This window comes from Rhipicephalus sanguineus, chromosome 2 (assembly GCF_013339695.2).
Source record: "Rhipicephalus sanguineus isolate Rsan-2018 chromosome 2, BIME_Rsan_1.4, whole genome shotgun sequence".
In the NCBI taxonomy this organism is placed as follows: domain Eukaryota; kingdom Metazoa; phylum Arthropoda; class Arachnida; order Ixodida; family Ixodidae; genus Rhipicephalus; species Rhipicephalus sanguineus.
The window spans coordinates 86,433,948-86,447,042 of record NC_051177.1 but is presented as its reverse complement, the minus strand read 5'-3'; the positions used below and the strand labels follow the sequence as shown (position 1 = coordinate 86,447,042).

The 13,095-nt window shown below is 42.6% G+C and overlaps 1 protein-coding gene across 1 annotated transcript in view; it reads left to right on the top strand.

Moving 5' to 3' along the window:
* LOC119383292 (cytoskeleton-associated protein 5) overlaps positions 1 to 12,820 on the top strand; it is an 87,401-nt gene extending 74,581 nt beyond the window's left edge. Inside the window, exons 29-32 of the mRNA XM_037651360.1 lie at positions 1,615 to 1,701; positions 8,471 to 8,666; positions 9,541 to 9,698; positions 12,469 to 12,820. Of these exons, the coding sequence (XP_037507288.1) occupies positions 1,615 to 1,701; positions 8,471 to 8,666; positions 9,541 to 9,698; positions 12,469 to 12,609 (582 nt within the window). The 3' untranslated portion in view covers positions 12,610 to 12,820. The remainder of the gene's footprint in view (positions 1 to 1,614; positions 1,702 to 8,470; positions 8,667 to 9,540; positions 9,699 to 12,468) is intronic.
* Positions 12,821 to 13,095: the final 275 nt, after the last annotated feature.

Here is a 13,095-nt window from a genome sequence, read left to right as displayed (position 1 = left end):
CGACCGCTGTTTGTCTCCGTCAGGAAAATACTAGTTGCTTCGTCGTAGAGCGCAGATATCGCGCGTGCAACCTCGATTCCCCCGCAAGTAGCAATGCTTTGAGACTAGATTGAGCTTTCGCCTTTGCCGCCAACAGGCGGACTTGCAAGCTTGAAAGACTTTTTCAGGATAGTTGTCGCAGCTGTTCTCCCGATGGCGAACCGAAACTTTGTTTCACGCGTGATGCCCTCGGCTCGCGAGTGAGATCTCTTCTACGCCCGATCTCAGTGTTGTCTAGGGCAAGCTTCTCGCGACGGCATGCCAAGTTGCAACGCGCACGCTAGGCATAACAAGCGCTAGCTGCCACGTCGGCGGCCGCGGACTACAGAAGTTGCGGTTTGGTGCCGAGTCAATGAAACATTTTGCAGTTGTTGCATTTAGAAGGGGTGGCTTACATCTTTAACGAAAACGCGGGCGTGCGTGTGTAACACTCGAGTGGTGGTTTGTGGTCGCCACCGTTTTCGACATCACGCACGCACTGTGTGTTACCGCGGCGACTTCTCGTGACGGCGCATTTTTTCCGCGTTCGCTATGTCGGCAACGCAGGTCCGCGGAGGCTAACCATTCAACATTTTAAAATGTAAGCATATGCAAACTTACGTCCCAGTCGCATGCCTCGATAGTCCGAATCGCGCGCCTGCCTGTTGGTCATGTTTTGTACACGTGCAACCTTTCAAAAATGTTGTTTTGGTTATAGTGCGGTACCGCTTATAGTGCAGATATTCACGACTCCGGCGACTTACGTTATAAGCAGTCTATGCTGTATTTCGAAATCATGCATAGTTGGAAGGATTTCCTTGGCCCCGTATTGTAATGTAAATTTGAATAATTTGAAGCAGCGGTCAGTACCAGCATGGTTAATTCGAAAACTTTGGGTGCCATGTGCCAATTCCCCAATCCCGATTTAGCCGCAAATCCGCAGAAACGATGGCCCTTAGTCGGCCTAGTAAAGGGTTTTTTAGTTTAGCTTGACTACGGGGCTACACAAACTTAACTATTGTAAATGGGTTTGCGGGATATGGCCCATGTGATCATGCTTATTTTGTTCGAACACTACTGTGCCGCTGGGAACCTAGAAGAGGACTTCCTTTAAAACATGGGGATGTGAATTCATTTGTCTCTCTCTGATGCCAGTGGAAAGCAACCAGTGCTCGTGTATCGAGGCTGGTTACAAGAAACCCCAGCTGGTCAAGCTCAATATATCGTATTTTCTCTCATATAACCCGTTCCTGGATATAGCCCATGCCCTTAACTACAAACTGCAGAAACATAAAAATGTTTTAAAATCCCCGCAAATTGCTGTGAAGCCAATTTGCACACCGAAATTCACGTAAACCCCGCACCCCGACTTTGGCTCCGAAATTTCTGTATCGTGTATGTGAGAAAATATAGTATAGCCCTCCATTTGCAGCATTCCTAATTAACTCTTGCATTTTCGCTTTGGGTTAGTGAACTACATCTGTAAACCCTGATTACTTTTGGTTTTTGTTTGTTACTTTAAAATCTGGCACAGCTAGGGGAAGCTAACGTGAACTTGTTTTCTTTTTCTCCCCCATTCCCCGCCGTTTCTTTCAGAGCAATGACGAATCCGAGCAGAAGAGCGTTCATCAGCAGTTCAAGAACGTCATGCTCAAGTTGAGCAGTGAAGACGACTTTGACGAGGTAGGCTTGACTGCCTTAACGCAGTCCTAAAACAAAAACCCCCTTGTGGCCAAACTCCCAAGAACTCTTTTGGCATTCCATTTTTTTTTTTCTGTGCTACGGACACTCTATGAAAGACTGTGCCTTGCCAAACGGTGCCTACTGTGATAAGCTAGAATGTCTGCCCCTTTTTTTTCTACTGCTTGTGGACTGTTACTCATCGTGTGTATCCCATGTGCGACAGCAAGTGTGCAGCATTAATTCTCGACCCATTACTGCAATGGGAATGCAAGGGCAGTTTGTATGGTAATCGTGCCAAGCCTTCTTGGTACTTTTTTTTTCCATTATGGAGCCCAAGAACAACTTCTCAGTGTTGAAAATCTCCTCTAATAAACGGACCCGCCATTACTGACACGAGCCATACACGGCTCACGCCATCACTTAGGCTTGAAGCTCATTGTCGTAGCACCATTTGGGGTTTAGGTACTATTTTAACTTTTATGTTTTTAGTATTAGTAAATGACTCAATATAAGAAGAGCCGTTAAGGAAAGTGTAGCTTCGTTGTCGCCTTAATTCACACTTCATTTAGGCTGCAAGTTTAGAACACAGTTGTGATGGTCCTCAAATGTATGGTCACAAGGCACAATTCAAGTAATGATTATCCCGTATGTCAAGCGAAACTTACTTGTGGAACAAGTTTCAGCTAGGTGGTAGTGATGCTACAGAAGTGCCACAGAAAGCGCTCGTTGTTTGAGCCAAATGTTATCGTGTGTTTTTCGACACGGTCACAGCTTTAATGGAGACTGCACAGCGCACACAGATGAGGTACTCCACTAGATATGTGCGCTATATTTTGTGGGATAATATTCTATGATTTATGTAGTTTTCTCCAAATCCATGGACTGTCTTTTTCACGAACACATGTGCTCTCTTGGGAGAGTAGTTAGTAGTACAAAATGAGCAAGCTAATTTTACAGAGGAAAAGTTGTAAGAAAGCCGTTACTGTAATTGTAGATTCCCGTATTTGGACAGTAGTCTCTTGGAACTTTTGCTTCCGCATTACTTGCACAGAGTGGCCTACACACACACGCAATGTACTATATAAAAATGTCTTTGTTTGAAGGCTTTCCAATAGTGTTCTGAAGGATGCTACCAATCGAGTTAGTATTCCGATCCCTAAGCACAGTATCCTTCAACGATACGAGAAACAGCGCGAAACACGGGACAGTGAATGAGGCAGACCAAGCTCTGTCTGTCTCATTGACTGCCCCGTGTTTTGCGCTGTTTCTCGTATCGTTGAACATGTACCAACCGGCCCAATTATGCGCCTTAGTACAGTATCGTTCTGCATAAATACTTCCACTCGCGAGTAATTCCACAATTTCACCTACTTAATTTCAAGGCAGCTTCAGGAATAGCTTCAATCAAAAGCACATGGAAAAGCTGTTGGCTACACTCCTACTATCGCCTCACTCATAATAATAGCCGCCCATGAAAAGCTAGCCTGCGTTGTTGTTTTTCATTTTGGTGAACGCTACGCGGTTGTTTTGTAAATAGTCCAATAAACTTCGTGCTTGTTATTTAAGCAACCTTGTTGGCTGATTTACTGCTTTAGCCATGTCCAGTGGATTGATGGGAAAAGGCCATTGGGTTTTATGGTCAACTCCTGAGTAGTAGCCCATGCTTACGTTTCTAACCTTTAGCATTTTAGCAAAGTACGGTACGGAACCATGTACAGCAGAGCGGGTGGTGATATTCTTGCGACTCTGTGCTCAACTGAGCTATACGGAACTCGTTATTTTGTCATGTGGCTGCCTCCTTTTTACTGCTAGCGAAAAAGTATATCTGTGTTGGGAACCTGTAGCCAAGTGTTGTTCCATCAAGAAGAGTTGCACAATAGAAAGACTTCCTTGTGCGTTCTAGCTTGAGCTCATGGTATCTGGCGACATTTTTTGATGTTCTCAGTGCTGCTATTCACTCTTCTTTTGGCTCTCCCTATTAACATTCACTAGAATTTTCTGGAGACAAAATATAAGAGCGATTGTATATACTTGGAATTAGGTGCACAAGAGAACCCCAGGCAGTAAATGCTAATGTGGTGTTCCTCACAGCAACATGTCTCGTACCTTTGGTTTTGGCACCAAATTTCACTAAATTAGCGTTAATGACTCTCCACCATGGCTGTTGTGTTGAACGGATTATTGCAAGGTTGCGTATCGGATTCCCCAACATGGTTGACGTAATCCAAGTATGTGTAAGTAATCGAAGTAATGCAAGAATTTTCGTGTACTGCACTGTCGGTGTGCATTAAGCAACCCCAGATGTAAAAAAAAAAAACAAATAAGCGCTCCACTAAAGTGTCCCTTCCCACCCAATATGTGCAGTTTCAGGACATTGAACCCTGACACATTAGTGCACGCACATCCAGGACAAATTAAAAAAGATCCTTATTGATCAGAATTTGTCCTTTAGCATAGTTAACTCCTCTGTGAAAGGTCTCATTTATGCCACTCAGTTGTATGGTGCATGTCTGAAGTGCTTTGTGTTTAAGACAAAATAAACCTGCCCGAATGCTGCCCCATTTTGTTTGTGGTCTTCGTCATGGCATGCTGATGTAATGTTTTGTAGAGTAGGAAGAGAACTGCGTTTGGGCATTGAAAAAGCCTGTGCTTCGACTAGCATTACTTGCAAGTTATGCTGTTGAGTGGTTGGAAAAATTTGCTTGATATAGGATATGTAATGACGAAAAGCAGGTAATAGGAACTTTTAAGGCTGTATTTCATGCATACATTTTGCCCCCTGAATATCATTCGCATCCCCGATTGCAGTCTTCAGGAAAAATTGAAAATGTGCATGTTTGATAAGCAAAAGAGTGCTGCTTGGAACAAAATTTCACAGTTTTTGATAAAGGCAGTCTGGCAGAACTGTTGGCCAGAAGTATGACCAGATTTTCCATTCCATTTTGTGTCCTTACTTCTTTCGTTGCTGCTTTCTGCAAAATATTACGTCGCCTGGCACATGTAAAAGGCCATAGAGGAGGGCGTGTCCACACTAGCATTGTTTTAGTTGTTAGGCTGTCTTTTTGTCCCTGGATGTTTTTGTTTTTTTGTTGTTCATGTAAAACTTCATGAGAACTTCATGTTCTCAAGTGTAAAAGTTAGCTTGGTGGTTTTACAGTGAACTTTTACACTGTTACATAAGCTTGGTAGTCTGCTACATAAAGCAATGATTGCAAGAGACTTGAACCATGGGACCTTGTCATGGGATCACTGATCTTGCCCAGGGCAAGCAAGCGACCTTTGCCAATATGTGTATGTATGTGCAGCTATATTTTTCATCGCATGCCTCTTCAGAGTTGCAGCTGCCAACTAAGTATTTATTGTTAGCCAGACTGTATTTTGTTTTATTGCCTTGCATTCTCTGTTTCTGAATGTTGCCATGCATGCATGAGCCTTTCGCAAGGTGTTCACCCTAATTTGCATTCGCTGTGGCGGTAACAGCTTTTGTGTACGCTCTATGCTGTGAATAATAAACTTGTACATGGATTCACTGGCTTGGTGGCTAATTGATTTACAATTTACCCAAAATGCTTGATGCGCAGGTTTTGCTGATTCTTACTGAAGACTCCTTCAGGGTCATTTGAAGGGTACAAGTATTGTTCGCTTCGGTGACAAATTGTTCAGTTCAGGCACTCTAACACATGCTGCTTGCAAAATTGCAATATGTGCTTTTGTTGTAGAATTCTATGCATTATGCTTTCTTAGTGCTCTAGCACTAGGACATTTAATCTGGCGAAAAGCCATAGTGAATCTGTCCATGCACTGCGCGAGCATGAAGAGCCAACGGCAGGAGCACAAACGGTGGATGGGGTGCAAGGAGTAGGTATATCATGCATAGGAGGAGACCAGTCTTCTGCAGCTAATGCTGCACTTCCGCCTTGCACGGCACAGCCAATCGGAGTGTGTGCCCCACAACAGCTCCAGCCAATGGGAAGCTCAACCACGGTTGCTACTGGTGTGGGGGAAGCACTGCATACTTTTCTCCTAGTCTCTCAGATAGCTTAGCAGCGCACTGTAACAAGCAGTGTCAGAGATGGGCCATGGATGAGTTGCTGGGTTCATCCGGGTAGCTTGACACAAAGCACCGGGTTCGACGAAACTCGCGACTACGGCTGAAACAACAATGTGAGCGTGCATTGACTGATCTTGACATTTTAGCTAAACGAGACAAGTTGGAAGAGGACATGTTCTAAAAAAAATTTGAGCGTGCAAGTGACTCGCAGGAACACCATCTCGTCTTGGCACTGATGCCAAGGACGCGAGAAATGTGTGGGTGAACAAAACTCTCAAACAGCGACAATGCGGCGTAGACACAAATGTTCAAGCTATGTGGACTTTAGCTTCATTTAAGCACAAACTATTGTGCAATTTACTCGTAAACTGTCCACCTCTTCTTTTTTTGCTAATGCTTTATTAATTGCTTAACCTATGTTTAACATGCTTTTGGACACCTAAACAAGTTTGCTTTCAGCAGTAACAAGTCTGGCTTCAAATATAAAGACACTTCACTCAGTGGCTGCCTTAGCAAAGCATATTCTACATTGAATTGCTCAATGTTCCTCTTACGAGTGCTTTGTTCATAGCACTGGACAAGAGCAATGTTTCAGTCTAACATGCACAATGTCATGCAGCAATTACTATTGTGCTAGTTAGTTTCCAGTTTGTCCTACAGATTGTATGATGTGCCAGTCAACATGGCCTTGCTAAACCACTGACAGTTTTTGGCAAGTTTGTAACCATGCCTGCTTTGTCTTGCATTTATTGCTGTCATTCCCTTTGTCTTGCATTTCCAGTGCTGCTGGTTGTTAACCGTGGAGGCATCAGTATAGGGGTACATCTATCCTGATCAATTGTGACCCTGTACTGTACAATTAGTGCTTATGAATATAATTCCACATTCACTGTTACATAGGATACACCAGTGCATAAGGGAACCACCCAGTCAGTGCTTGAGGTGCCATTACTGTAGAATTATGACCTCGCACATCACTTTCTGATATTTGCAAAGTGCTTGTTTTTCTTTAAGATTGTATGCCAAAGCACAGAGATCAGGTTCACAAGTGGAAAAAAGGGGTGTTTCATGTTCTCGAATATGTTACATGTTGTATAGGGGGAACCAGTGTAAGTGGAATCTGTTGATCCACATTCTTAGAAAAGAAAATATATTTTGCACCAGGTTTACTTGGACCAATGCTGTCAACTTCAGTTGCAGTTTAAGAACCGCAATCAATGTTTAAAGTTTTCGTTAGAATTGAAGCATGGTTTATATGTAACTAAAGTTTGACACGTGATTATCTCAACTGATAGTTTCGTTGATGGAAAGGAAGCCTTGTAGTGCTCTGGTGTTTTAGTTTGGCAGTATGCAAGTCTTCTTGGAGTGGAATGCTTTGTCTTTGTTTTTTCTTCCTTGTACAACTATGTTAATGTAAAGCTGCGTAGTACATGTACATCCTTTATTAGTTATCTGCATTGCTTCTTTGCTGCACTGTTTATCCACTGGATAAAGGCTGCAAGCTTGGCAGTCCCTTTTCTTTGATGTTTTTTGAAGCATGTGTAGCTTGTGGTTACTTATATTTGTATGTGATTGCATCAACAAATATGGGCTTCTAGAATGGCCCTTTCTAGAATGAACACCAGTATTGCCAGACATTGTACTCCCAGCAAACGTTAATGATCTCTGTAGATGGGCATATAAGATTGTGACATTTGAAATGGCCTTGGTGAATACATCCAATCTGCTTGCATAATTACATCAATAATTCTCAGTTTGTCAGATGCTGCCTAAGTGTAATGCCATATGAATAACTAAGTAAGGTACGGCCAATATTTTTCTTGTATGGTTGTCATAGAAAAATACAAAAATATTTGTAATAGTAGGTATCCAACATGATCATTCAGTGGCATTGGCATTGTGATGTTGAATGAGAGGTCAAGGGTTAGATTCCCACTGGTGGAGACCACAATCTGCAGGGGGCAAAATACTGTTTCCCAGTGTGGCATTTTCATAGCTCATGTGTTGCCTCGGGATGGTCAACCCTACAATTTTGGGTTTACGATCCCGATTCAGCCAATCTCTGCTGGTTGTCTTCCTCTTTCCTTTTGTGTGTGTTCTCTATTTTCTTGACCAAACGACTTACCCGACACAGTATGTTGTGTTGTAGTTACGATGAAGAACTCCACATGCACAATTGCAAGGTAGAGATTTAACTCCTGGTGGAGCAAAATTGTGCCCCTACACCCCCACCCAGTCCCTCTTCACTTACCTCGTAAAAATAGCAACATTCATATTGCGATAACAGTGAACACAATCCAACTGTGAACCGAAGCATCTTTGTCAGCATATTTATATATGCAATCTGTACATCTTTGAATGTGTACGAACACCAGCAATCTCTCTCAAATGTGCAAAATCATTTGCATTACATATACGCCATCTGATTGGAGAAGAGTGGCATAGAACTGGCAGCACTAAAAAATTTTGGGTGCAGTAGGTGGGTCTTGCACTTTAGCAATGACTTAACAGAGATAACACCGTGAAATTTCGTCGCCAGATAAGAGCAAAGAGGATGTGCACACGGCGGTACTCTCTTGGACAATCAATATTCGTGGATATTCTCTCAGGCAATTGAAAATGGGGAGCTTGAAGATATGTAGCTCTTTTTATCGCAGCGCTGTTGGAACATTTCGCAACTTATTCTCTGCCAGAGTTTTATTTATCTTCCTTTTCCAGCATATTCAGGTACTGCACCGGCTGTGTAAGAAGAACCCAGGCTTCAATCTGGACCGGCTTCTCAGCACCTGTTCGCCACACATCCGCGAGATAGTGCGAACAAGGCTAAACGAACTTGAAAAGCAACCTCCAGGCTCCAATGTAGCACATGTTCTTCCTCTGCGCATGAATGATACCAATCGCCACAGCTACTCCAGTAAGCAAAATGTTCAATTTTCACCTGCTTGCAACAATGTACAGTCTCTTCCAAGGCTTATTGCAGTGGCTTTATAGACTTTTCCTGCCATACAGCCAGTATTGCAAGCTTACTTGACGTGATGTGAAAGTAGACAATACATGTCATTCTTGTGCATTGAAGTCATAGTAAGCCACAGGGTAAGCCACATACACTGACTTTCCCATTGTGAGCTGTAGTACATGAGAGTGAAACCCTATACAGAAGTGTGAAATGATCGGCGCGACACTTTTGCAATTCCTGCGTGTGGTAGCCATGGCTCCTGGCCTGTGAGTGTGATCCAAGCAGATAAGGATTTCGCGACAATGTCTGAAAGATGTGTGCCATATTGGTCACACTTCCAGCAAAGCTTTGCATAAACTTTGCACTGAAAAGCCATGTGAAGTAATGTTGCAGCACATTTTTGTGTAGCATAAGGGCCTTACTTTGCTGCTGGCCATGTTTGCAGGAGTATGCTTTGTGCTTCGTTACCTCAGTCTCTCACGATGCTACGTGTTGGTGAATTGGTGGCTAAAATAGTGCTTATACTTAGTGTATAGTGCGGGCTTGACCTTGAATGAATTGTTGTTGGCGTGCAGCTTTAGTCTTTATTTTGGAACAGCGATGAATCGTCCAAGTCGGTTGACCTTTCATGGTTGGGAGTGACGGAAGGGAGAAAGATGAAGCAAGACTGACTTTGCATTTATTGCCTTGCTTCATTCGGCGTCATCCCTTGCACTGCTCCCCATTATAAATTTTCAGTTTCTTAAAACTATCTCGTTAGCCATTCACGAGTAATCATGCTGCAGTTTATCTTCAGTCACGTCACATTTTCTGTGCTTTTCCTATTTTCTAGGTAGTCCTCGGAAAGGAGACTTGTCGAAGCTGCCCAAGGACTACATCCACTGGAGTCGGAAGCAATGGGCAACTCGCCTTAATGCAGTCTTAGATCAGCTGAATGCCAAAAGGCGCTTCAATGTCGATGACTATCCCTCATCGGAAGAAATCCCCAACGTTAGTCAATTCTAACACTACTGTACTTCGTGTGCACCTGTGTGCTTGTGTGCTCATGAGAGCTGCAGTTCTGCTGCAACAGAACATTTAGAGGCCTTGGTCGTGTCAGCGGTATTTTTGCATGCCGAATGCCTCCGGAATGTCTCCGAAGGCTGTCTACCTTTCTTTAGAAGAGCATTTGAGGCAAAATTATCACTTTTGCAATTTGTAATTTATAGCGGTGAAGGAGTTTTCGTGAAATCAGTGACCACTTCATTTAACACTAGCGACTCGCATTTACAGAATTGAATCCAGTTATCACTCGTGGGATGGATGTAGACGGGTGTCCAAAGTTCCCAGGCCGCTATCTCATGTTATCCTACGGCAGCGTGGCCTGGGAACTTTTGAACACCCCTGTACGTAATTGGAGTTCATTCATTTCCAGTTTCACATATCGGGTTCTAGATAGCTGTGCATGTTTGTTGCATTGTGCACCAGTCCTCTAGCAAAAGTTTACAGGACGTGAAATTTTCGAGAAAGCTGTATTTCTTATTTGTCTGGGAACATGGCCTCCAACTAAATGTTCTAGCGTGTAGTAGCTCTTGCCACCTATACAGTTACCCACTAGATTAGAAGCGTTGTGCACTAACAGAGCATAAATTAGAATTTGGAGTGGAGCCCACGTCCCGTGAGCTTTTGCTTCTGGGTGGAAATTAGCATTTCACATGGTTATTCTCCCGTAAAGTCTTCTGTGTGCAATGCAGATTGAAACTGCAAAAACAGCAGTGTGTTTTATTTCTAAATTTGAGGTGTATCAAGTCAGTGGTAGTGTCTAGATATTCATATGGAGTAGGCGTGCCTTAATCATGGCAACTCTCAATTCGGCAGCCGCTGTATAAGTGCCAGAGCTGTTGTTAAAAGCTTTGTGAAACTTTCAAGTTTCTTATGGTAAACGTCACTTTCAGCGGAATGTAACTTTTGCAGGCCTAGGTTCACAGCATTTTTTTTTTCTTAAAGGAGTACTGACATGAATATTAAAATTTTTTGGGTTGTTGCTCTAAATGAAAGCACGGGTGTCGAGAACCCTAAAAAGAGTGTCGTGGTGCCTGGTGATGCATTGCGTATATTTTTAATACCGCTTCTTTCAACCAGCAGTTTCGGTTTCGGTTTCGAGAGGGCGGCTTCATAGTGACGTGTCAAGTCTGCCCGTGACGTCACGGGCAGACTGCAACCCACGAAATATGCACCTGCTGTCTTTTTCTGTCAGTCGAACGTGGTTCATGATGAGTGAACTGTCGTCCAGTGCCTCCGACAGTGATTTCTGTGATTTAGGCTGCATGCAGAACCCAGACTTCGCAAACCAAGTGAGCTGACTTGAAACGTCATAGGGCTCTCCGTGCGGTGAAGCTGCCTTGCAGATGCTGGGAGATGAAAACTTTAAAATCAAACTTAAATATTTATACGTGTTTCCCGGATGCGGTGTGGGGAGAGCGTTAACACTACATGCCAAGGAAACCAGAAACGTCCGTTTTGCTGCACTTCAAAATCGTGTCAGTACTCCTTTAGTTGGAGTAATCGAATCCTTATCTTATGTTTGCACAACAAAATATTAACCACTTTTGTAACTAAGATGCAAGTGCATACCTTTTCTTTTTTTTTTTTTGATGAAGAGATAATACAGATAAGACACTGATGCGCAAAACATTGCCAAATACTTTTAATAAACCTCTTAAAAATCAGGCTTACGATAAGGACTTGTTGTCATGGCATTGTAAAAACACACAATAATGGTTCAAGTAGAGATGCATTCTCGATTAAAAACGTACCCAGAAGGTATCGTGAAAGTGGAGCTTTCTTTTTCACAACCTTGGTGGCACAACTCAGCATCGATTGCTGCATTTTTAACTTTACAGACAAACACCAAACTTGGCACTTGTCAGTTTTCTGGAAACAAATAAATTAAGATTTAGGAAACAAATAAATTAAGATTTAGGCTTCTGTTTTCAGTTTATGTGTGCCATTACTGCTACCCCAAAAGGCTGGTGATTATAAAAGCAGCACTGGTGTAGCATTAAAACTTTATATCCAATGTTGCGAAAATGATAGAAGGGATATAAAAAGTTGTTCATCTTATTCCACTGATTCATCGGCACTTGCATTACACACAGAAGTAACATTTCGTGGTAGCATGTTGGGAAGAGTGTTTGGGCTTATGGACAAGCCCTCACTGTAGTAGTCGACGTTTAGACATAACATTTCAGACTGGTCTTTTTCTTTGTGCCTTATGTAAAGGTTCAAACCTTGCAAGTGCTGGAAAGTATCGGTGCAATCTGAAAATTATGCTTTTTTGTACCAATCAGTTGCAGTATCCAGGAAGGTGGTGCATTATAATGCGATTACAATCACTTGCTCCACTCCTACAAGTACTGTGATTGCCATATGCAAGATCAGCCAGACAAAAAATATGCATAGCAGTTTTGTTTGCTAGTAGTACATATCTTTAGGATTGTTGTCGTGCCTAGCTTCAGTGCTGTGCAACTTCTGAAAATATTCTGTCTCGATGTGGAGCTAAAGTTAATGATACCATGTCCAGGATTTTGAGACCAACTTTACCATCAAACTAAAATACCTTGCTTTTCCCAACCTTCACAACACTTGCTAAGCATCATCCCTTTACACATGAGGAACATGTGGTCAAGTTTATTTGTCTTGAAAATGTGCCATTATTTCAATAACAGTCTGCACTTGCCCTTTGCCGTTGTAACTTACAAGTTATTTCGTTTTATTACAGATATACAGTGAACCCCTGCATGTTCAAGAGGAAAGGTATCAGCAGATGATACAGCGGTCGGAGGACACGACAAAAACGGCGTTGCAGATAATCGCCGACTTTAGGAACCATGGTAGAAGTCGCGAGGACTCTCAATGCTGAGCAGCATGGCAGTTTTGAGTTCTTGTTTAGCAGACGGCGGGCTGTTTGGCCTGCACCACGCATTTGACGAATAACCAATGCATCCTGTGTAAATATATGTGGAGATTAAGGAACGCTAGTACCGATTAAGTTAGTCTTCATGAATGTGCTTTTAGTTTACCTGCTTTTAAATGTGCTTTTATTCGCGTGAATAAATTATTCCACCAATGGAGTGCCTGTGTTTATTTTCTTTAAAAAATTAAGCAAGGTAAACCTGTATTGCTACTGAAAACTGTGTTTACAGATGCAATATTTAAAAGGTTTTAGAGGGTTTTTATTTCCTTCGGAAGTGTGTGAAAAGGAGGAATGCATTATTTTGAACAGCTGGAAAGCACCATTGTGGTAAAGAGTTTAATGTGCTCACGTTACCTCTTGCCCTTTTAGAGTTGAAAGTCCCGTGGTTTTGGCATTAGTGGGTAAAGGTAAATTATTATGCTAATACCAGGC